This window comes from Emys orbicularis, chromosome 1, assembly GCF_028017835.1.
Source record: "Emys orbicularis isolate rEmyOrb1 chromosome 1, rEmyOrb1.hap1, whole genome shotgun sequence".
NCBI lineage: Eukaryota > Metazoa > Chordata > Testudines > Emydidae > Emys > Emys orbicularis.
Window position 1 is genome coordinate 353938790 of NC_088683.1, and position 25380 is coordinate 353964169.

Consider the following 25380-nt stretch of genomic DNA (forward strand, 5'->3'; position numbering starts at 1 on the left):
AACATATCAAACTATTTCTTTTAGGATATTGACTCCGTCTTTTTTGTATTTGATACTATTCAGGGTAAATTTTTTCTGGATCCTTTTTCTCCTCAGCTCTGAGGCATGTAGGCTCTCATCCTGGGATATGCTGGAGACAGTTCAGACTTTTCCATGAAGCATTGGGACTTGGCCATACCACTTCTGGCATCATGGCAGACGTGCTTTCAGTCCTTCAGCTCTCCGTCCTTATTTGTGGACCTTTCAGCTTGGGGACCTCCCACCCTGGTGCAAGCTAAGAAAAGGGATGGATCTCTTCTGGGGATGAGCAGCCTTCCCATAAGAGGGAAAAGAGAACCAAAAAGGCCATGCACATGTGTGCAGCTCTGATCCTCATCTTCAGTGAGCTCTAGCTCCTTCCTTGAAGAAGGGGCACTTGGTTTCAGATCACAGTAACACTGAGCCAGACAAGCAGGAGAAGGTTTTCCTGGATGTTTGAAGCAGTGTAGACGAATGTAGTGGCCACCATGGAGAGCCAGCCAGAGAGAGGCTGCGTGGCCTAAAGCCAAGGGCAGATAACCTCCTCTTGAAAACTAAAACAACAGGCTATTCCCCTTCATAGAGGTCACTATGGAGGAGTGTGAAGCAGCTGACAAAGGGAAAAAGATGAACTGACAAGCTGTGAGATTCTACAGGGTTCCTGGTAGTCCCTTCTGATCCTTCCCAGGTTTGACGCAGCAATGGCATTCCTTGTAAGATGCACCAATCTGTTGGGGAGGGGTGGTTTCTTCCCCAAAGACCCCACAGAGAGGAATATTTTAGAAGCCCTTAAAACATCTTCAGCAACCCTTAAAACTATCCTGGCAACCATGTATTTTTCCAGAGCCAGGATGTCCTGGTGTAACTGCTTCCCAAGCCTGGCTCTCAAACCATGATGAATTCAAGTCAATACTGAAGAAAATACTCGCTCCTGTGTTTGTGGCAGATGGATCTGGGGGCTCCATGAGGCTGGCAGCTAACAAATCTTCTATTTCATTTTGCCTGAAAATAAACTCGAAATTAGGGAGAGATTAAACCCTAGGTGCTTGGCTAGCCCTGAGATATTCTAGTGTTAAAACTCTCCTTTTTCTCTTGGTTAAGAGGAGCCTTCACAGGGTACAGTGGTGCAGAGAAGGGGTTATGCAGCACTGGTCCTGATATGGTGTGCGCGTACGCGCGTGTGTGTGTGACTTGTCCCGCCTCTCCCTGCTTCTTGATTCTGCACCTTGCCTCACAAAGATAAGTAATGTGTAGGCTGAGCTGCTCAGTGGCAGTAGGAACTGGGATGGAGTCTTGCTGGCACTGAGCCCAGAAGCAGCTCTGTGCTAAAGCATTTTCTGGGGTGGGTGTTCACAGCCTGCTGTGAGGCAGACTCTCTTGCTAGCTGTGGTGGAGAGGGGAGGTGGGAGGGAGAGGAGAAGCCGTGTCTGTGGTTGAGAGCCCTGCCCTGAGAGTTCATACCTGTAATATGGTATTTGAGGTGTTTAGCTTTTGAAATCTAGCCTGTTTTTTTTTTTTGGACAGAAATCGCAATTGATCAAATCTGCCCATGTGGGGTGTTTAAGGAAGCGTGGCCTAATTAATGCTTCATCAAAAGCTCCAAAATTGCCCTGTTCTCTACACTCCCCCTGAAGCTCTGGTATTGGCCGCTGTCTGAGACAGGATACCAGGGGGACTGCTAAACCATTGGCCTGACCCACTGTGGCAGTTCTTGCATTCGTAGTGTGCTGGTTAGTTGACACAATGGATATATCTGTCTACACTGCAGGTGCAAGCAATCCTCCCAGGCTGGGTAGAGAGAGACTTGTGTTAGCTGTGCTCACGCTCATGTGCTAAAAATAGCACTGTAGACATTGTGGCTCGGGTGGCAGCTCAGGTTGGCCACCCAGGGGATTGGAGGGTTTCAGAGCCTACCTCTCAATATCCACCCGGCTATTGTTAGCATGTTAGCTCAAGCCTAGCTAGTTCCAGTCTGTTTACTGGGGCTGGGAGGCTCACTCCCAGCTGCAGCATAGACAAACTCAAGGGGGCCTGATCCAATGACAGTTCAGCCAGGTGTTGGCTGGCCTGTGTGTAAGGGATGGCAGGGAAGTCACAGATTCCGTGACTTTACGAGACCTGTGCCTTTGGCTTCAGGTGTTAGTGGCTCTGGCCAGAGCCAGGGCTGTGTCCCACCTCACCCGCGGCTTTGGCCAGAACCAGGGCTGGAGCTGTGTGCCCCCCTTCTCCCCATGGCTTCAGCTGGGGCTGTGTGCCCCCTGCTGTGTCCCAAGCTGGAGCTGTGTACCCGTGGCTTCGGCAGGGTCTGGAGCCAGGGCTGTGCCCCCCCGTGGCGGAGGGGCTGTGGCTGTCAGCCCCTCCAATGGGGATCTAGGTGTCATTCTCTCCCTCCCCCTCCCACCCCCAGCCTTCTCTTCCCCCTGTTATATTTAGTAAAAGTTACTGGCAGGCCAGTGCTCCTGTGAATTTTTGTTTATTGCCCACCACCTGTCTGTGACATTTCCTAAAAATAACTGACAAAATCTTAACCTTACCTATGAGGCTACGGAAGCTCTGGCCTCATTAGTGACTAGCATTCCACAGAATTACTTTTTGTGGGGCTGAAGGGAACAGCCACCCACGCTGATTCACATCACAACTGGGATCCCTGAAGATAGGGATAGAAAAGCTCTATTAGTCTGGATGACTTATGCTAATGCAGGAATTTGCTCATAATGGCAGGGGATGCAGTATAACTGTATATAGGAAATCTATCTCCCTTTCCTCACCACCAGCTTCAAAGGGTTGGAAGTTACTCCGAGAAGAAACTGAAGATGGCTGCAGCATGAAGGCATCTGATAAAAGTCAATCAGGCAAAAGTAAAAGGAGCTAACTGCCCCAAATACCATGATGGGAATGGAGCACCCTGAAGCAGCTTGAGGAGCCAGTAATGTGTTAGCCCCTTAAATAAACCGGGCTGGCTCTCATCTAGCCTCAGTTCTACAAATATGGCTCCAGCCTGAAACTGGCTTAAATGTCATTTGCTATGTGAATGGGAAGATTGAAAGAAAATCAGTGTAGGAACTGAGTTGCTCATATGCATCACTTCTGTGTACATTATGGGCACCACCAGAAGTAGCTCAGATTGTTTGGTGGTGGGGCTTCTGCCAAGTAACTACTACTTGAGGCTTTCTGAAGCTTTGGCAGCTCAGGAGATTGCACATCATGATGGCTGGATTTGGGTAGGGGCCATATCCTGGTCCAAGCACTAAAGTACAGCCTTGCATTAACAGTTTTTCATAATTTGTACAGTCTTTGGAGAGAAGAACTTGTTCCATTGACTTCTGTCAGAGCTAAAGCCTCTGGGTCAGTGCTTTCTTTTATTGCTCACCACACCAACTATTCAGAATTATATTATAGCATTTGAGAATAATCCACCTACTCATTATACTGGCTGCCATGTCAATGAATGCAAGGACACCCAAAAAGAAGCTCCTGCTGTTTTAGATGAGCTACTGCCTCAACATAGTCCTAGTGTTGAAGGATATTATTGCAATTAAGAGAGATGAAAATGAAGTTTGTGTTTTACAAACACTAGTTCTTCCTCTTATTTGCTCTATGAAATCATTTACATTTAATTTAATACAAAATGGAGAAAAGCAAACGTTAAAGGAATTGTTTCCAATAACAGGAATCAGGCAGAGTTGTTTCAACATGACTGTACAGCACTTACCACAGTAGGACCCTTCTGATGGCCTCTGTGCCCTATTGTAATACATATAAGATGCAGATTTAAGTAACAGCTAGCAGTCCCTGTGGAACGAAACCTATCTTACTTACAGATAATTTATAATTGGGCATATGCTACAATAAGTCCAGCACAAGATAAAAGTGAAAAAGACAGGCACCATTAAATTAGGTTTAAAATCTGCAGCTTTTATTAAAAATCTACACGTGTGTTTAATGTTCAGCTGATCGTCAGCACCTAATCTAAAAATTCCAACCGCCATTCCCCAGCTAGTTAGCAAGGATTGGCCAGTCTAATATGCTGCACACTAGCTTTCACTTTCATTAACTATAAAGCCACTGCTTATACCATATGTTCGATTTCCCCCCCCTCCCGCCGCCTTATTGAGGTGTACTACTACATATTGCTATAGAGGGCTCACTTTCTCACTACTAAGGCTCTCTTTTCTTTAGCTCCAGTGACTTGTTTTCATGTAATGTAAAGTTTACAAATCATAAGTTATGACAAGAGTATTCATCCCAAAGAAGCAAATCCACCATCATTTCACTCTGCATGCACTGCTAAGAGTTTGGACAGCTCAAGGGATTAGCAATGGGAGGCAGAGATTTTCACCATTTTTATACACCATTTCATACACATGATGGTAGTGACCAAATGTGATCATCCAATAGCTATTGCAAATCTGAAAAGAAGTGACGTCTCAGATCATTTCCTAACAGGTTTTAAAAGTGAATATTTTACTTCAGCAGCTAGGCCAAACATTAATGGTCAGACGATGAATTACGCCTTCAGATCTAGAGGATTAGGTCAAAATTATAAGTGTAGGGAATCATGATTAAATAGTCTACCATATCCAGCACTGTGGAAGAACATTTGTGAGTAATTAGATTCATTTAAATTCCATACTGCTGTATTTCTCCTCTCTGTTTTAGGTCTTCATCTCACATCCAGGCTTTGGTACAGTGGGAAATATGAACTATAAAGCCCCAATACTGACTACTATCATTTATTCAGTCAAAAGGCACAAGACTTTTTGGCTAAGGGGGAAAGAGGGCTGTATTGTTTAATTCATTAGCATGTTGAATGGAAGACGCCTCCCACTTTGACACCTTGAGCAACCAGTGTATTGTACTCCTTCACAGCCTTCTCTGTTTGCAGGACTAGCACATCAATCCCATTTTTCTTGAGATAGTCCACAGTAGATGCTGGTACCTGAGGAAGAGGAAAGGAAAAGGTAAGAACAAATGCTAGATTCTTTTCCTTGGTTGCTCTGGTTCATAAAAATGCTTAATTACATCTCGTTTCAAAAGCAGTAAAATAAACTTGTGGTAATAACCAAATTGGTAATATGCTGGGAATAAACTTTGAATTTGTTATAGTGGAGAGAAAGGGAATTTTATTTCACTGTTTAATAATCGCTAAAGTATGTCCATCTTGTATTCCTTCTTCTCTAACATGTTCCTAAATACAATTCTGAACTGTACTATTAGGAGAAAATTCAGGAGATAGTGGTGGAAGTGGCTGTGAATTAATACGTGTAACAGAATACAGAACTTCAAGTGTGGAAAGCATTACAAGGACACCTCTGCCCATTTCACTCAGCCCACCAAGTTCAAAAAGCTGAAGTGACACTTGGCAATACCATTACTAGCCAGGGTAATCAATGACAGACTTAAATTATTACAAGGGGGGGGGAGGGGAGAAGAGCCGGTTTACAATCAGTTTTAAGGGTTTAAAAATTAACACATTGTTTAAAGATTTTCATTGTTGCTGCTATTCCTGCAGGTTGTAAACCCACTTACAGTTTGACACTGGGCTGCCAATGTATCCGTATCAAATGAGGTTACTTTCAGCAAATGTCTCTACCCCCAAAATGCTGATTCTACATTTTTTACAACTTTTTTCATAAGTGCTTCTGAGCTTTATAAAAAAACAAAAACAAAACAGGTTCAGATTATGGGGCTGAAGATGAACTAGACTGTTCTCTGTGAAGGTTAGAAATAATCTCTGCCTAAAGGGGGGGAAAAAAATCAGCAGTTCCAAGGTGTGGTTGTGTCAGACCAAAAACCTACCTGCAAGGCCTCGCTCATGCCACGACCGATCACTAAAGTTTTAACTCCCTTCTTGACAACTTCTTCAAGATCAGCTGGCTGCACACCTGGAGAATGCTAAGTTTGAAGGAAAAAAAGTGCTACAGTTTTCATGCTGAGAGCATCAAACAGCAACGCTTCATCTAAATATTTTCAACTGGCAGTGTCACATAGCATAGTAACGTTACAAGAACTAATTGACATCCCTTTCTTCCCAACACCCATTATGTTACACTAGCCAGTCAAAGAATACTCAAACAAGAGAACCCAGGCAGATCCATCATATCTGGTCAAGGCACTCTTACTGAAGGAATAGTGGAACTCTCAGAACCCATCCTCAAACCTCCTCCCTCCCCCCCAAGGGCCAATTTCCTCCAGGACATAAATGATTTCCTTCAGTAACAACCTCCCTCAGAACACCATCCTTGCCATCATACATTTCACCTCCCTATACACCAGCATCCCTCACCAGCCTCACTGCCTGCTTCAAATATTGACAAGACAATGAACACTACAAATCGCCACCTCAAACATCGCCAAACACCCATTTCATTCTCGCCCATAACAATTTTACATTCAACAACACTTTGTCCAAACCATCGGAACAGTCATGGGTACTAGGATGGCTCCCCAATATGCCAACCACTTCATGGGCCACCTTGAGGAAGAATTTCTGGAAAATTGAGGAAGAATTTCTGGCAAATTGTACCCCAAAACTGTTGATGTACGTAAGACATCAATGATATTTTTATCCTCTGGAAAGATGACCTAAACTCCCTCAGATTTCCACCACAACTTCAATAACAACCACCACCATCCATCCATCTCTAGAACACTCCCACACTAGCATCAACAATCCTGGACACCACAATCAGCTTCAACAAGGGAATCCTACAAACAATTATACACAAAAGCCACAGATCACCACGCTTACCTTCACACATCCACTAACCACCTCAAACACAATCTGTTTAGCAACAGCCTGGCACGCAGATAACACTGAATGTGCTCAGAAGAGAAAAGTTTGGGATACACACCTTAACACAATTAAAACTGCCTTCACTAAACAAGGATACTCCCCCAGAGAAGTAGATTGTATCATGGAATGGGCCACACAAACCACCTGAGAGAAGCTACTTCAATGCAGAATCTCCCCTCCACCTGCACACCTCTGGTTGTCATCTACCACCCCACACTGGAACCCATACTCGATGGGAACCACACCCTGAAATAAATCTTTCCTGAACACCCTCTTCTGGCCTTTAAACAACCTTGCAAAACTCATCAGCAGAAGCAAGCTCCATAGACCAGTACACATCAACTCAAAGTGGCACCAGACCCTGCCATAACGGATTCAACACCGATAGACACAGCTCCAATGATGCAATGATCAATATCCCTCACAATACACCTTTCAAGTTCCATGGGTCCTACACATACCTATTACATCATGTGGTGTACCTCATCCAGTGCATTAAATGCCCCAGTAACAACTATGTGGGTGAAACAAGACAATTGTTATGCTCCTGAATGAACTCTCACAGAAAACAAACAAACAAAAAAAACCACACCATACCACCCATAGGCAAATGCTTTTCATAAAATGATCACTCCATATCTGATCTCTCAGACCTTGTCCTCAAAGGACACCTCAAAGGTGCACAGTGCCTTCAAAAGATGAGCCTGGGGGCTTAAATTCATAACTTTGCTAAATGCTATAAGCCATGGACTCAAAGACACTGGATTTATGGCTCATTACAACAATCTGTAACCCACTAATCCTCCTTTCTTCCATGACTGCAGAAGTCTTAACAGCCATTTCACCTTGAATGGTCTCTTGCAATATGTTACCTCCTTAAGTTTAATAATCTTTTCTACCTTGTATTTGGATGTGACACTCTGGCCATGTCTATACTACAAATTTTTGCTACCACATTACATCAGCCTAAAGCCACCAGAGTTAGTATATCACCTGTGCACATGTATGCTTGGCTTCTTGCACTGGCACTGTGTGTACTCACCAGGAATACTTGTGTCGATACACAGTTCAGTGCACCAGTGGTAGGTATCCCAGTGTGCAACTCACCATCGTCTAGCACACAGTCTTTTGGGAAGTTATGACTATGCGTGGTGGGGCAAAAACTAGTGACGCAGGGGTGACTGGGAGCCAGGAGGGGTCAACGTCCCAGCATACAACTGTCTTCATCTCAAGGTCATCTATATCCCATAATTTTTGCACCTTTTAAAAAAAAATCCCATGAACTCGCACAGCCCTCCTCGCTGTCCACCATCTCGGACAGAAGCATGAAGCCTGCTCAGCTCTGAACTATTGTCATGAGCGTTGCAAGCATTGGATGCATCATTCTCTGGTATTTGCAGAGCTGCAAGAAGGACTAAATCAGCAGGGAACATGAGGATTTCCTGGAGGACAGATTGCTGTCAAACATAGAATCAATTCAGAGTAGTTGTTGGTATTCACAGAGCAGCTGCAGATGGTGGAGCACTGCTTCTGGGCCTGAGGAGCATGCACCCACTGGTGGGATCACAGCGTAATGCAGACTTGGGATGATGAGCCAGGGTTGCAGAACTTTCAGATGTGCAAGGCCACATTCCTGGATCTGTGTGCGAAGCTCTCCCCTGCCCTCCGGCGCAGGGACACCAGAATGAGGGCTGTACTAACAATGGAGAAGTGAGACGCTGTTGTACTGTGGAGACATGCAACACTAGATTGCTACCGATTAGTGGAAAAATAATTTTGGAATTGGAAAACCCACTATGGAGGCCATCGTCATGCAAGTGTGCAGAGCCATTAATAGTCCCTGGCAATGCAGGACTGTGACTCTTGGCAACGTGCAAGATACAGAGGATGGATTTGCAGCAGTTAGGCTCCCGAAGTGTGGTGGAGCGATAGATGGCGCACACATCCCTATTTTAGCACCAGAATACCTTGCCACAGCGTACATCAACAGAAATGGTTATTTTTCTATGGTTATGCAAGCACTGGTGGATCACCAGGGACAGACACTTCGTTGACCTCAGTGCTGGCTGTTCAGGGAAAGTGCATGACGCTCACATCTTTAAGAACACAGGACTGTTCAGAAAGCTACAAGCAGGGTCTTTCTTTCCCAACTGCCAGATTACCATTAGCAACGTTGATATGCCAACAGTGATCCTGGGGGACCTAATGCCCCTTGCCCATGACACCAAATACCAGCCACCTTGACAGCTCCAAGGAACAATCCTACTGGCTCAGCAGGTGCAGAATGGCAGTTGAATGTGCTGTTGGTAGATTGAAAGGAGGCTGGCATTGCTTACTCACAAGATTGGATCTCAGTGAGAAAAACATCCCAATGGTTATAGCTGTTTCCTGCATAATATCTATGAAGCAAAGGGAGGAAAAATTGGCGCAGAGACAGAGGTGGAGCAGCTGTCTGCTGAGTTTGAACAGCCAGACACAAAGGTTATTAGAAGAGCTTAACATGGAGATACGTGGCTCAGGGAGGCTTTGAAAGAGCACTTTAACAGTAAGCCACAGTAATGTGTTGTGGTGTACTGTGCTCTACCTGGTCCTACTGTTCTGGGAAGAATTGGGTGGTGCCTGGTGCATATATATGAACAGAACACTGTCAATACACCTATTTAATTTTGTGGTGCTTGCTGTACATTTGATTATTACACTGTTTTTGTCACTGAGCCTATGAGTTTTGTCACACTATACAAAACAAGTAAGTGGGCGCTTTCAATCCCACTAGGCACTCTGCAGCATATGTTGGGAACTAAGAATGAATTATTCCAAACAATACAATTTTACTGAGTAATGGAAACATTGCAGGTGCTATAATGGAGTTCTCCGTAGACTGCAAAGGGAAGCAAGCCCCTGACTGTTGAACCTGTAGTCCATAAGAGTCTGCAGCATCTGTGTTTGCTGCTAGCCGGTTTGCTGCAATGGTGCCTACTGAAGTTTTATTGTCAACTGGCATGGGAACGCGTCCTACTGTGGAAGAAGAAATGAGGCTGCCATCCCTAGAAGCCTTCAGGAGAGGATTGTAGGGTACCACCACAAAAGTTACATCAAGCTCTCTCAGGAGGATGCTGGGGCCATTTCTCTGTACATAAACAAACTGCTCTGCACAGCTGTCCTCCTCCCACCTAACTACAGGGGTATGAAAGGCAGATTACTCATACTAGAAGAGGTAGCGGTACAACAAGGAGAAGTAGAGTTAAGTAGTGAAAAGCTGTGTCCTGTTAAGTTGGAGGTGTCATCAGTACAATATTGTAATGGGAAATACATTTACACACTAACCCAAGGTTCCTTCCCCTTCTTGCCTGTGCTCGACTGACTGGACTGCAGTGGAGTCTCAAACAGATCCTGGCTCGTGGCATAGTTCGATCCTTTCCTAGTTGCATGTCCCCCATCCTCCTCCTCCTTGCTGTTCGCAGCAGCGACGTCAGGCTCCTCAGAGGTATCCAGGGTGGTCTGCGGGGTGCTAGTGGGCTCTTCACCAAATATGGCGTGCAGCTTTTTGTAAAACTGGCAAGTCTGTGGCTTGGCACCAGATCAAGTGTTGGCCTCTCTGGTATGCTGACAGTATACGGTGTGTCTGGATCATGTAGCCAGAATGATCAGCTGGGCACTTCCACGCAATAGAGAGCTGCTAGGTGGGCTCATCAAGCTGGACAATCAGGAAAAAGCACTTCAAAAATTCACAGGATTTTAAGGGGTGAGCAAAGGGCTTCCAGTCTCCATGACTGCTGGGCAATGGAGTTCACAACTGTGACCAGAGCAGTCACTGTTGAGCATTGTGAAACAGCTGCTGGAGGACAGTTAAGATCAACATAGGTAATGCAGCGTCTACACTCCTGCAGCAGCGATCTCAGTACAACCACCATGACACAATGACACTCGGAGAGGTAGTGTTAATGTGTTGCCGTGAGGGGGTGTTTTCAGCAATGGGAGACAAATTTAAGTATAGACATGCACAATTAGATTGACATAAGACACCTTGCCTCAACTTAACTTTGTAGCGTAAACCAGGCCACTGCGTATCTTTCCCAGACCTGAAGAAGAGCTTGGTGTAAGCTTGATAGCTTGTCTCTTTCACCAAGAGAAGTTGGTGCAATAAAGATTCTCACCCACCTTGTCTCTCTAATATCCATGGCTACAACAATACTGCAAAAGGAGGATACTCTAGGTAGTTTAAATGTACCAGTGAAAGAGGATTATCATCAATTGACCATATGATTGATATGCTAACATACTATATAGACCGCTATAAACTGAGAGGATGCGTAGCCCCTCTACACATTTATAAAGTATTTCAGTTTGGCAGCTAACGTCTAAGATACTAAAAATTAAATGAATACTGTCAGATTAAAATAACAGCAAAAGTTTAGTGTTAAAAATCAACAAAACCTTATTGAAGTTAATAGGATTACACAGCTGTGTAAGAGTAAAGTTTACCCCTCTCCTTTATAAAAAAAAAATAAAAATGCCCAGATTATTAAAACTGAAAATGTTAAATGCAACTTTCTACTTGTTTATATTTTTTATTTTGTGAATTTCATTCAGTATGGATAGTTATACTGGTCAGTTTTTACTTCATTGTATAGTCTGTTTCATTTTCTAGTTCTCTCATACTATCCTAATGCTGCAATGTTTGGTAGAGGAATGCTTAAATCCAAACAATGATTTTCATTAAAGAGATTAATCTCCTTAAAATATTTATGGAAGATTTTGACAATTAAAAAAGTGAATTTTTCACTGATCTACTCATTCCCTTTAACAACAACAACAACAAAAAACACACACCAAACCCCCCCCCCCCACACACACACTGTTTCAGAGATTTTTCCACTGTTTTTCCTACATTAACTTTTCTGCTGCTTCTGTCTATATAAGGTTAGCAGTAAATGTACCGTAAACACAAACAGAAGAACTATGCCTTGTATTTGGCTACAGTATGGTCTCTTTTCAATGTGAAAATTGTTACCATTAATCTATTCAAGTCTTTAAAGAGTTTAAAATATTCTTTAAGAATGTGACTGAGTGACTGACCATGTTTTTCTTTCCGTACAAAATAGGCAGCGCTGTAGCAGATCTTTGAACAATTCTTCTGGAAGACAATTATCAAAGGCACATATATGTGATCAGACAACCTGCTAACTGGCATAAACGTGGAACCGTTCCTTCCCTCCCAGAAAATATCCCATTCACTGTAGAAACTAAGGCCAAAGCATCAGCCTACAATGTAATAACATGGCTCTTGTTGTTTCACTAGTTTTCCAACTTTGCCCTCTGGCGGATACTCTGATGGTTTGGGGATCCACATTCCTTCCTTCCCCAATCTTCGGTATTACAGAGGACCAGACAGCTCTTTTCATTGCATGTCATCCTTGTTCTTTAATCACTGTGTGCTGTTATTGTCAGATTTATTTTTTAAGCAGGAGTCTTTCCCAGCTGAAGCCAACTTTTCACCAGCTCTTTAAGTTCCGAGTGAGGGAAGTCACCATGTTACAGCAATATTATCCTCTCCATTCTGCAATGCCATGTGACACCTGGGTCTCATCTTTAGTTCCTCAGGCTCGGAACGTGGCATAAACACCAGGCTGCTCTAGACCCAGCAAGGGAAATAGAGAGTTTGCCATCCCTTTAGCCTACGTAGGTTTGAATGCCCCCTCCTACACTACTCACCTTGTTACAGAGCCTTGCTGGGTGGACTTAACCATTTAAAAAAAGTGTGTTTATGAAAGAGAAAATTCCTTATGGGCCTTTGAGGTATGCTAGAAACCTTTGTGTACTTTAACAATAGTCACTTAGACCTAAATAAAAGGAAAAGGTATGGCTTAATGTAATTACAATAATTAGATAGCTGGTGAGGGTTCACTGCCTGTGATCAACACTTTGGAGACATTAAAGCCTTGGAACAAAACCAAAAAAGTTATTTTGTTTCCACAAAGATTCTCCGAGAGGGGCGCTGTTTCTTAACAAACAGATCTAACATGGGAGCAAATACATTATCCCAGTCAATTCTCCTGATTTGGGGGCTAGGGGAGAAAGAAACTGCAGTAGAATTTCTTTGTCTGTTGTTCTCTGTTCTCCACTCTACCTCTCAGGAATCTTGTTCCTTTTTTCCCATTAGCAGCTGGCACAGAAGTGCAGTCAGCCAGGGAGGTTGCCTTTTATCCCCCAGGGTTAAGGTCACATGGACTGTTAGTCCTTAAAGCTACAGAACCCTGCAGAGCCAGTTATGCAGTTTTCCCAAGGAGAGGACAATTACCTACAGGGCATCCATTTGTCAGCACAGCAGCAAAGGAAGCAATTTATTTCTAACAAGAGTGCAGAGCATGAGGGGCACCCTGGGTGACAGCACCTGTTGCAAAGGCTTCAGCCCCACCAATGGAAACATCCCCAGAGGAAGCACACCCTTGTCTGGGTCACGAGGCAAGTGTTGTGACTATCACCCAAACGTTCCCAGTCTGCTAATCAAAGAGAACCTTTTCCTAGCACTTTTGGAGCTGGGAAACCTTAGTTCTGTTCCCTTTTTTTGCTACTTGTTGTATGATCTTAGCCAAGTCACATAAGTGCTCCTTGCTTGCTTCCCTATCTGCAAGAGGAGAATAATACTTAAGTACAGAGCTTTAAAAGTGACCTGCAAAGGGAAAAATATGGGTGTGTTTTTGCTTCTTGATAATGTAGAAAGAAAGTCTGTTTTTTCTTGTATTTTTTTTTTTAACGTTATAGATTTCAGGAATGTTGCATCTTATTTTCCCTGCGTTAGCTGGAGGAGTCCTCAGATGAGGCTACTATGAACTTAAAGCTCTCAGCCTTCAGCTGAAGGGTGCTTGTTTGAATCTTTATAAAGAGCATATTCCTCCCAAGCATATTGTAGGTGTTAACAAAACACAAGTTTAAAACAGTCTAACTAAAAATCACTTCCTGTTCAATTAATCAGGTTTCATTTGCATGACTTCTCTGCTATTATAAACCTTCTCGTTCTCCAGTCATCCAGAGATTCTTAAAGGAAAAAATAGTGTAGTTAAGATCTGAATTTCTAATGTAAAAAGAAAAAACAAAAAATGGACCCCTCACTCTCCTTCAGGCCCTTCTTCTACATAATAAAGTAACACAATTAAAAAAAAAAAAAGGAATGGGGGGGTGTCACTAATCCATATTTTCCCCCTTTGCCAGTCACTTAAGATCACTACACAAAGAGCACTATACACCTCTACCCCGATATAATGCAACCCGATATAAGACGGGTTCGCATACAACGCGGTAAAGCTCTGACATGCTGCTCTGAGCAGCGTGTTAAGGGTGCCGGGCTGGGCCGGGGCTGAAGGGTTAGATAAGGAGCAGAGGGGCTCGGGGGCAGTGGGTCTCAGGGTCTAGGAAGCAGGAGCTGTGGGGGGGCAATTTGGGGGGCCCCGCAGTCCCAGAGTGGCCCAGGGGATTAGCGGGGGGCTGGGAGCAGCCTGCTCCGCTTCCCTCGCCCCGGCCCCAGCCGTGTTGCTCAGGGGAGGGAGCTTGGGGGAAAGTATCCCTCCTGCACTCACCAGCAGCGGCGGAAGCGGAGCAGCCCGGCCCCAGCCCGCTCCACTCCGCCAGCTTCCAGCCGCAGCGCTCCGCTTCCCGCCGCAGGTGAGTGCGGAGGGCGTCCTTTCCCCAATCTCCCCGCACTCACCGGCAGTGGGAAGCGGAGCACCGCGGCTGGGAGGTGGCGGAGTGGAGCGGGCTGGGGCCGCGTTGCTCCACTTCCCACCGCTGCCGGTGAGTGCCTGTCAGGGGTGGGGTGTGTGGATAGGGGTCGGAGCAGTCAGGGAGCAGGGGGGGTGGGGTCCTGGGGGTGATTAGGGACAGGGGTCTCTGGAGGGGGCAGTCAGGGAACAAGGAAGGGGGCCAAAGCAAGTTTGATATAACACGGTCTCACCTATAACACAGTGAGATTTTTGTCTCCCGAGGACTGTGTTATATCGGGGTAGAGGTGTATACTGTAAGTATCAAACTAATATTCAGTGCTGGAAGAAATTTCTCTAAAAAGATTCTATATTGAGCTCCTAAACAAGGGCTCCAGGCCTGAAACTGGGTTCACACCAGGCCAATTGTCTTCAGTGGGGTTCTGTGTGTCCCCACACAAGATATAATTGTAGGTTCAGGACCAAGAGCATTAGTCCTGGTCTACATATAAAACTTTTGTAACCATTTAACTTTTGGTTAGGGGTGTGTGGGGTTTTTTGCTGATATAGTTATACCAGTACAACCTCTACTTTGAGAACACAGTTATATTAGCATAAAGATTGGGGTAGGCAAACTACGGCCCACAGGATTGCCACCCCCGTGGCGCCGCAGGCCCTGTGCTGCTCCCGGAAGCTGCCGGCACCACGTCCTTGCAGCCCATGGGGGAGGGGTAGCAGCGGGCTCCATGCGCTACCCTCGCCTGCAGGCACTGCCCCCGCAGCTCCCATTGGCTAGGAATGGGGAACCGCGGCCAGTGGGAGCTTTGGGGGAGGTACCCGCAGGCGAGGGCAGCGCCCGGAGCCCTCTGCCCCTCCCCTCCCACCCAGGAGCCGCAAGGACATGGTGCCGGGCGCTTCCGGGAGCAGTGTGGGGCCAGATCAGGCAGGGAGCCTACCCTGGCCCCGGTGCACGCTGCTGCTACCCCGGAGCCACTCCAGTTAAGCAGCGCCAGGCCAGAGCCTGCACCCCAAACCCCTCCTGCACCCCGCATTCTAACCCCCTGCCCTGAGCCCTGAGTCCCCTGCTGCACCCCGCACCCCTCCTGCACCCAACCCCCTGCCCTGAGCCCCCTCCCACACTCCCTCCTGCACCTCAACCCCCCGCCCTGAGCCCCCTTGTATACCCTGCACCCCTCCTGCATCTGAACCCCTTGCCCTGAGCCCCTTCCTGCACATAGCACCCCCTTCCACACCCCGCACTCCCTCCCGCACCCCAACCCCCTGCTCCAGCCCTACATTCATGGCCCTGCAGGCAATTTCCCCACCCAGATGTGGCCCTTGGACCAAAAAGTTTGCCCACCCCGATAAAGATGCTTTATCCTGGTATAACTTATTTCCCTTCCCATAGCAGAATAGCTATACCAATATAAGCACTGTTATATTGATATAACTACATCCACATTAGAGGGGTTGTATTGCTTTAACTGTATGGTTTTCAAACAGCAATCAATTTGCAAATACCAGAAGATAATAAGGTGATAAGTAACAGCACAGATTTGTCAAACCAACCTAATGGCTTGTTACCCTGTCAAAGAAAGCTTTGTAGATAGGAGGGAAACAGTAAATGTGGTAAATCTTGACTTTAGTAAGGCTTTTGATATGGTCTCACATGACTTTCTCATAAACAAACTAGGGAAATATAACCTACATGAAGCTACTGTAAGGTGGGTGTATAAGTGGTTGGAAAACCATTCCCAGAGACTAGTTATCAGTGGTTCAATCAAGCTGGAAGGGCTGATCGAGTGTGGACCCATAGGGATCAGTTCTGGGTTTAGTTCTGTTCAATATCTTCATCAATGATTTAGATAATGGCATAGAGTACAATTATAAAGTTTGCGGACGATACCAAGCTGGGAAGTGTTGCGAGTGCTTTGGAGGATAGGATTAAAATTCAAAATGATCTGGACAAACTGCAGAAATGGTCTGAAGTAAACAGGATTAAATTCAACAAGGACAAATACACAGTCCTCCAATTAAGAAGAAGCAATGAGTTGTACACATACAAAATGGGAAATGACTGCCTAGGAAGGAGTACTGCAGAAAGGGTTCTGGGGGTCACAGTGGAGCACAAGCTAAATATGAGTCAACAGTGTAACACTGTTGCAAAAAAAAAACCAAACAAACAAAAAAAAAAAAAAACAAACAAACAAACAAAAAAACCACAACACACACACCCACACCCCAAACACCATTCTGGGATGTATTAGCAGGGGTGTTGTAAGCACGATATGAGAAGTAATTCTCCATGCTCTACTCCACGCTGATTAGGCCTCAACTGGAGTATTGTGTCCAGTTCTGGACGCCACATTTCTTAGCTCCCACTACTGGCAAATACAGCAGTAACTGTTCCCAAGAAAGCTCTCTTAGCCCCCACTTTAAAATATACTAAACAATGTACTTACATTTGTCCCGGTTTCTCTCCAATCCCAGGTTCGGCTCCCTCCTGGCCACACTTTGCAGTCCTTATAAGTTGTAGAACAACCTTTCACCATCATCTGACCCCATGAAAGGGAAGCGATTTCAGGGGAAGACATCACCAAATTGAAAAGGTCTGAAATAAACAACATTATCTACATGGCACCATAACATGTATGGCGCTTATCAGAAAAATAAGTCTTCATGCCCTGAGGAGCTTGGAATGTAAGTAAATACAGATGTTACTCACAATGAGTGCTAAGGAAGGAGGGATAGTCTTGTGGTTAAAGCACCGGATTGGGGCTCAGGAGATGTGTGTTCAGTTCTCAGCTCTGGCAAAGGCTTCATGTGGGACCTCAGGCAGGACATTTAACCTCTTGGTGTCTCAGATCCCCATCCGTAAAACAGGGATGATACTACTTCTCTATCTCACTGGGGTGTTGCAAAGATAAATCCATAAATTATTGGGTGATGCTCAGATACTATGGTAATATCAACACTTAGATAGATGGTTATGGTGCCTAAGATGGGCAGGAGGAGGAGGGTAAAATGCAAGATATTTGCCTTGTTAGCTTTGAATTAAGGTTCAAATGTATTCAGTAGAACAAGGAAAGATAGCTGTATGCTATACAAAGAACTCACTTTTAAGAATGTTTGCGTACTGGATTGTTTCTTCCACCCTCCCTTTTCCCCCGCTTGTGAGTGGGGTCATTGTGCAGAGAATGGATGGCTGAAAGCTATTACACCATTCCTTTGTCAGTCTACTTTAGGCATTTCTAATGCACCCATCTGGAGGATGGCGTGGACTGCACTCTCAGCAAGTTTGCAGATGACACTAAACTGGGAGGAGTGGTAGATACGTGGGAGGGTAGGGATAGGATTCAGAGGGACCTAGACAAATTAGAGGATTGGGCCAAAAGAAATCTGATGAGGTTCAACAAGGACAAGTGCAGAGTCCTGCACTTAGGACGGAAGAATCCCATGCACTGCTACAGACTAGGGACCAAATGACTAGACAGCAGTTCTGCAGAAAAGGACCTAGGGGTTACAGTGGACGAGAAGCTGGATATGAGTCAACAGTGTGCCCTTGTTGCCAAGAAGGCTAACGGCATTTTGGGCTGTATAAGTAGGGGCATTGCCAGCAGATCGAGGGACGTGATCATTCCTCTCTATTAGTCATTGGTGAGGCCTCATCTGGAGTATCGTGTCTAGTTTTGGGCCCCACACTACAAGAAGGATGTGGAAAAATTGGAAAGAGTCTAGCGGAGGGCAATAAAAATGATTAGGGTGCTGGAGCACATGACTTATGAGGAGAGGCTGAGGGAACTGGGATTGTTTAGTCTGCAGAAGAGAAGACTGAGGGGGGGGGATTTGATAGCTGCTTTCAGCTACCTGAAAGGGCGTTCCAAAGAGGATGGATCTAGACTGTTCTCAATGGTAGCAGATGACAGAACAAGGAGTAATGGTCTCAAATTGCAGTGGGGGAAGTTTAGGTTGGATATTAGGAAAAACTTTTTCACTAGGAGGGTGGTGAAGCACTGGAATGGGTTACCTAGGGAGGTGGTGGAATCTCCTTCCTTAGAGGTTTTTAAGGTCAGACTTGACAAAGCCCTGGCTGGGATGATTTAGTTGGGAATTGGTCCTGCTTTGAGCAGGAGGTTAGACTAGATGACCTCCTGAGGTCAACTTCCTACCCTGATATTCTATGATCACAGTCTGATCTAGGCAGTGATCAGGGACAGTGAAGAAACAAGAAAGGAACAAAATGATCCCTTTCCCACAAAACCAGGAAGGGCAGCGAGGGGAAGCCATGCTGTCTTTATAGCACCAGAGATGGATCTCTGATAGTCTTCCACTAGGTCTCAGCTCATCACACAGCTGATAGGGTGGCAGGTACTACAGAAATGCTTTAGATCGGCTTGATAGATGTTAGACCACCATCCTAGAGATTTGTCTTTCTGTCCTTCCAGTTCCTGAGTGGAGTGGGCTGAAAACAACCCGTTTTCTATTGAAATGCTATCTCTGCACTGAAGAGAGCTCTGTTCATTCTGTTCCAACTGATGTGAAGAGTGGACTCTCTTTATAAGGTAAATAGTAAAAAGGCCCTTTAATTAAATGTATGGAATTCAACCACACACTTAAAAACTACATTCTCTTCTCCAGTCTATCCAGATGTCCACTCAGAGAAATATTTCCCCATCCTGAAGTTGTGTTAAATTGTTCAAATTCGACAGCAAGGAGGCCTGGTGTTGCTGATTAATGAGAGAGTCCTCACAAAAGAGCAATCTCTGGATTAACAGATTTTCAGTCCTCTTGGAAAATCTTAAGGAAAAACCTGCTAACATTTGCACAAAGGCTCAAATAACATTACAGTAACCTTGCAATGCAACCCCTCTCCCCCCTTACACACACCAAGGGGAACTATGGTACCAGACAGACAGTAGATACTCTTCTTTGACTGCCAAGAATGAATTTGAGTTTGCTGCCTCAAGTGTCACATCAAGAACAAACAGCACTACTACTTGGGACTCAGCAAAGGCTTTAGACTGCCTCAGCATTTATGCTTATAGCATGATAATAGGACAACTTTTTTTGTTGCCTCCTTCCGAAGCTAAGGACAAAGTGCCTGATACCCTTGTGCGCAGGGGATGTCCCCTGCATAAGACTACAGCTCTACCAGCTTTGTGTTCTTTCGGTTCTCTCAGTACATGTCTGCAATCAATGCCATGGAGCCAGTTTCCCTTCACATGGAGACTCAAATCTTCATTTCTGAGAGGTATGTGAAGTGAGGCAGCAACAGAAGAAAAAAGGAAGAACAAGGGCAAGTCTCAAGACTGGGAATGGCTGAGCCATTACAAACATTGAATCTATCTCCCCATGTAAGTACTCTCACACTTCTTATCAACCTGTCTGTACTGGGCTATCTTGATTATCACTTCAAAAGTTTTTTTTTCTCTTAATTGGCCTCTCAGAGTTGGTAAGACAACTCCCACCTGTTCATGCTCTCTGTATGTGTATAGCTCCTCAATATATGCATCCGAAGAAGTGGGTTGTAGCCCACGAAAGCTTATGCTCTAATAAATTTGTTAGTCTCTAAGGTGCCACAAGTACTCCTGTTATTTTTGCGGATACAGACTAACACGGCTGCTACTCTGAAACCTCAATATATGTTCCATTCTATGCATCCGAAGAAGTGGGATGTAGCCCACGAAAGCTTATGCTCAAATAAATTTGTTAGTCTCTAAGGTGCCACAAGTACTCCTGTTCCTTTCTCAAGACAAAGGAGATCAGTCACTCCCCTCTGTTCACCCACTCAGACCAAAGAGCAGAACATGTAGACATTAGCTCTGAACAGCAGAGTTTCTGCATGAAATATTTGTGACGGTTTACTAAGAAACAAGTATTATGGAGTTACAATAGCTTGAGATTATACAGAAGGGAGTTAGGTAACAAATGATTAGAACTAGATCTAAAGAGGGGTATGAAAAACTTTCCATAGGAAGAGAGGTTGAAATAACTGGGTCTGTATAACAGAGACAGGACATAACATGAATGGAATAGAGAATGTACATCAGGAGCTCCTATTTGCCTTTCCAATAACATAAGAATAAAGGAGGCATTTACTGAATTTGAAAGACAAAACTTAAAACTAGTTAAAGGAAATATGTATATATTGGGAATAATTAGGCTATGGAATTTATTGCCACAAGATAGCATTGAGGTAAACAGCTTAATAGTATTCAGGAGGGCACCTAAAAGTTGCATTTAAAAAACAATTATTTTTAGAAGGAATAAGTCTCCATTATTTTGGGCGTTATCCCTTAACTGTCCACTATGGGTTGCCCTGTATGTTCTTTTGAAACATGAGGTACTGTCTAAGGTCAGAGACAGGATACCAGGCCCCCTTCTGATCTGCTATAGCAATTCCTATTTTCCTAAGAATTGCAACTGTCCAGGCAAGTTAGTGGAGGAATGGATGAGGATTCCAGCCATGACATGCATAACAGGGCAGTGTTAGAGAGCTGATTAAGTTAGGTAGATTTGCAAACATAGGCAATATGGGAAGACAGACTTAAAATCAAGGATGATGCCTAGGTTACAGACTGTGTGGAGGCAATATAAGAGGTTTTGGCAGGAGACGTAAATCAAGGGGGAAAATGGAGTTGTGTGTGAGGATGCTTTTCTTGCCCTTTCGCTATCTTTGAGACATTGAGAAAGTAGGTTAAGATGAAACCACGTTGTACGTGATCAAAACAGGCAGAAATCATTAGAAATATCCGAGGATGTGAACAGTTGGTAACATCAGCATAATAGTGGCAAGTACATTTAAAGTCTGACAGAAGTTCACACAAGAAGAAAATAGAAAGAAAACAGCAGTGGGCCAGGAATTAAACCTAGTGGAACTCCAAAGAAGAGGTGTGGGACCAGATCTTGAGGCAGCTAAATATGCAGATAGATGCCAAATGTGATTTTCAAAAGCACCTAGGCACTGAACTCCCAGTGGAGTTAGACCTTGGTGCAGAGTACCAAGAGGCAGAGTGATCAGAAAGGTAGGTATGGCAGGAGGGGATCAGAGATAACTGTGCATTGAGATGGTAAAGGAGAGCAAAGTGGTTCATAAAAATCCAAGCCTGGCCTGAGATCAAGGAGGATGAGAACAAAGGAGTCAATCACCATCAAAGAATTCTCACTATGGAGGAGAGCAGTTAGTATGCTCTGTTCAGAGCATACTAACTTTTCCTCAAGACTGCTGAGAGAGGGGTGGATAGATAGGCGAGATAAGGTGACCTTTTTTATGCACTTGGAAAAGGGGAACAGTAGAGATGGTGCAGCTGTTAAGAGTCAGGGTTATGGGAGGTTTATAACTAAAAAACAATGGTTGGACAGTTATATAGGGAACAAGAGGAGGGGCAGGATTAAATTATAGAAGAGAAGGGGATCAGAAGAGGAGGCAGATTTTAGGGTTTAAGAATCAAAAAGTTCTGATTTAGGAAATGATTAGTTTAGCTTCATTGTTTAATCTGGAGAAAGTAAACTAGTGAGCAGATTGCTCCAGGCATAAGGGGACCATGACAGAAGGCACAAAGCTGAGAATGGTAAAAAGAAGTGAAGGACAAAGAACTGGGAGGAGAGTATGGAGTGGGGAGGGAGGGATGGGGGAAATGGGAGAATTGAGAACAGAAACACAGAGCCCTTATGGAGAGGATAAAACACAGGAATGATATATGGGACTAATTTCTGCCTCCTTCCTCCGACATTTGATGGTGTGTCCTAATTTTAGGACAATCACGCATTTGGTATTTAGCAAGCTGAATCCTAGTAGTACTACTGATCAAGGACCTATGTCCCCATGGGGCCATCTGGGAGAAAACTGTCCAAATACTCACCAGCAACCACACAACAAAAACACTAACCCAGGAACCTATCCTTGCAACGAAGCCCGATGCCAACTCTGTCCACATATTTATTCAAATGACAACATCATAGGACCTAATCACATTAGCCACGCCATCAGGGGCTTGTTCACCTGCACATCTACCAATGTGATATATGCCATCATGTGCCAGCAATGCCCCTCTGCCATGTACATTGGCCAAACCGGACAGTATCTACGCAAAAGAATAAATGGACACAAATCTGACATCAGGAATCATAACATTCAAAAACCAGTAGGAGAACACTTCAACCTCTCTGGTCACTCAGTAACAGACTTAAAAGTGGCAATTTTGCAACAGAAAAGCTTCAAAAACAGACTCCAGCAAGAAAGTGCTGAGCTTGAATTAATATGCAAACTAGATACCATTAACTTGGGTTTGAATAGAGACTGGGAGTGGCTGGGTCATTACACATATTGAATCTATTTCCCCATGTTAAGTATCCTCGCACCTTCTTGTCAGCTGTCTAAAATGGGCCATCTTGATTATCACTAGAAAAGTTTTTTTCCCTCCTGCTAATAGCTCATCTTAATTAATAAGCCTCTTACAGTTGGTATGGCTACTTCCACTTTTTATGTTCTCTGAATGTATATATATCTTCTTACTATATGTTCCATTCTATGCATCTGATGAAGTAGGCTGTAGCCCACAAAAGCTTATGATCAAATAAATTTGTTAGTTTCTAAGGTGCCACAAGTACTCCTGTTCTTTTTGCGGATACAGACTAACAAGGCTGCTACTCTGAAACCTGTCCCTTCTTATTGCATCCTAAGCAGTGTATCTGAATGTCAGCACCCAGAACAAGAGCCTAGTTTATGGGAATTAGCCAACTGCCCATTATAGGTGCATTCAAACAGCTGTGATAGGTTGCTAAAGCAGAAGGAACATACATTCCTCTTTCTACTGCTGTTTAACCAACACCTGATTCTGCCACCTTTATGCATAATAACTATCTAACTAACATACCTATAATTAAGGCTGCCCAAGTTTGTCACTGAAGTCACAGAATCTGTGACCTCTGTGACTTCTGCAGTGCCGGTGCGCCTGGCTCAGGGGCAGCTCAGGCAGCCAATGTACCAGGCGCACAGGTCACTGCTGGGGCAGTCTCAGGCCACCGTGCCCACAGCAGCAGAGTTTGGGTGTGCAATGGGGAGGGGTTGGGGCATGGGACGGTGTGAGGCGGGCTCTGGGTGGCGCTTACCTGGGGGGCTTCCTGGAAGCAGTGACATCCTCCTCGCTCAGCTGCTAGGTGGAGGTGTGGACAGGCAGCTCTGCACACTACCTCCACCCAGAGCACTGGCTTTGCAGCTCCCTTTGGCTGGGAACTGCGGCCAATGGGAGTTGCGGGGGCGGTGCCTACAGGTGGTGGCAGTGTGTAGAGCTGCCTGACCATACCGCTGCTTAGGATGGAGCTGAGTGAGGGGGATGTCGCTACTTACAGGGAGCCTTCCAGCCAGGTAAGCGCTGCCTAGAGCCCGTCTCAATCCGTCCCGTGCTCCTGCCGCACCCAAACTAAGTCTGCTGCTGCTGGAGGGAAAAGAGGGAGGCACAGAGGCAGGTATTCAGCCTGCCGGCCCTGCCAACCCCATCCCCCCCGCACCAGTGGGTGTCCCTGGCCGCACACTACTGCTGCCCGCCTACCCACCCCCAGCACCAGCGGGGGTCCTGTGCTGCATGCTGCCACCCCCCCCTCCAGCACCAGCGGGGATCTCGGGCAGCTCCCACCCCAAGTTTTAGTCATGGATATTTTAAATAAAAGTCAGGAACAGGTCATGGGCCATGAATTTTTGTTTACTGCCCGTGACCTGTCCATGACTTTTACTAAAAATGGCCATGACTAAAATCTAGCCTTATTTATAATCACTGGACTATCCTTCCTTATCATCATATCTTACTCTGCTTGTAGCCCCACCAGCTGAGTAAAACACTCCCCAGCATGAGGATGGCAGAACCAGGCTCGCAGCAAGCAAGATGTTTGGGGGTGACGTCTCTGGAACAGGAGACAGGACGGAATGTTGGAAACAGGATGGAACGTTGGCACTGGCAGATTCTGTGACAGTTGGCTCCTCCTGATGGGGAAAAGCTGCCTTTGATGCCCAAAGGAAACCCCATCTATTCCCCCCCCCCACGTCAGCCCCCCACCCCCGTGGAAACGCCATTTACCCCTCACATTCCAGCCCCCTCATGGAAACCCCATTTACCCCTCCCCAATCCAGCCCCCCTATGGAAACTCCATTTATCCCCCTCATGGAAACCCCATTTACCCCTCCCCACTCCAGCCCCCCCATGGAAACCCCATTTATCCTCCACCCTGTCTGGGGAAGAGAAGAGTACAATTTACCCCGCCCCCCCCCGAACACGCCAGTTACCCCACGCCCTCCAGAGTCACGCGCAGGACGTTTAACCGACCGCCCCGCGGGAGGCAGGCTCCTATTCACCCCTCCCGATCCCAGGGCAGCCCGTTCACCTCTGCCCACGCCTGAGACATGGGCACGCACCCCTGCCTGCCAGGGGGCCTGTCCTTACCCCAGCCCCCGAGGGGGGGGTGTTTACTGTCCCCTCAGCCAGCCTGGCCACGCCCCCTTGGGAACACCCCGCCAGCGCCCCCCACTCACGCTGCAGGCCCACCTCCGCTCGCCCCCTCCTGTCAGGAGAGCTGCAGTGGCCTCTCTGCCCGGGGGGACACGCCCCTCCCCCGCTCATTGGCTAGCTCCCCGACACAGGCCACGCCCCCCGCGCTGTAGCCTCGCCCCATCCCGCGCTCCGAGAGTAACAGGAGCTGACTCCTCCGTCTCGATCTGATTGGCTGCCCCAGACTCCGTCCCCGCCCTCCCTCCTTCCCCCGCCTTGTTTTCGTTCCCGTGTCACACGAGGCAGGCGGGGGAATAGCCGAGTACGGCCGTTCTGGCCGGCGCTCCGCTGTTGCATTGTGGGATAGTGGCGCCGGGGAGCGGGGTCCTCC

The 25380-nt window shown here is 45.9% G+C and overlaps 1 protein-coding gene across 6 annotated transcripts; it reads right to left on the minus strand.

Annotated features, from left to right (window-relative positions):
* Positions 1–3912: 3912 nt before the first annotated feature.
* Positions 3913–25109, minus strand: AAMDC (adipogenesis associated Mth938 domain containing). 6 transcript variants are annotated; one of them, XM_065408618.1, is made up of 4 exons: positions 25047–25109; positions 16971–17119; positions 5818–5913; positions 3913–4957 (listed from the first exon to the last, which is right to left on the minus strand). In XM_065408618.1, the coding sequence occupies exons 2-4, from the start codon at positions 17100–17102 to the stop codon at positions 4817–4819; spliced, it is 369 nt and encodes a 122-aa protein (XP_065264690.1). In that variant the 5' UTR covers positions 17103–17119; positions 25047–25109; the 3' UTR covers positions 3913–4816. The 6 variants fall into 6 exon arrangements, with proteins under 6 accessions (XP_065264690.1, XP_065264682.1, XP_065264674.1 ...); XM_065408610.1 differs by having other exon boundaries at positions 25034–25109; XM_065408602.1 differs by having other exon boundaries at positions 16971–17138; positions 25034–25109.
* Positions 25110–25380: the final 271 nt, after the last annotated feature.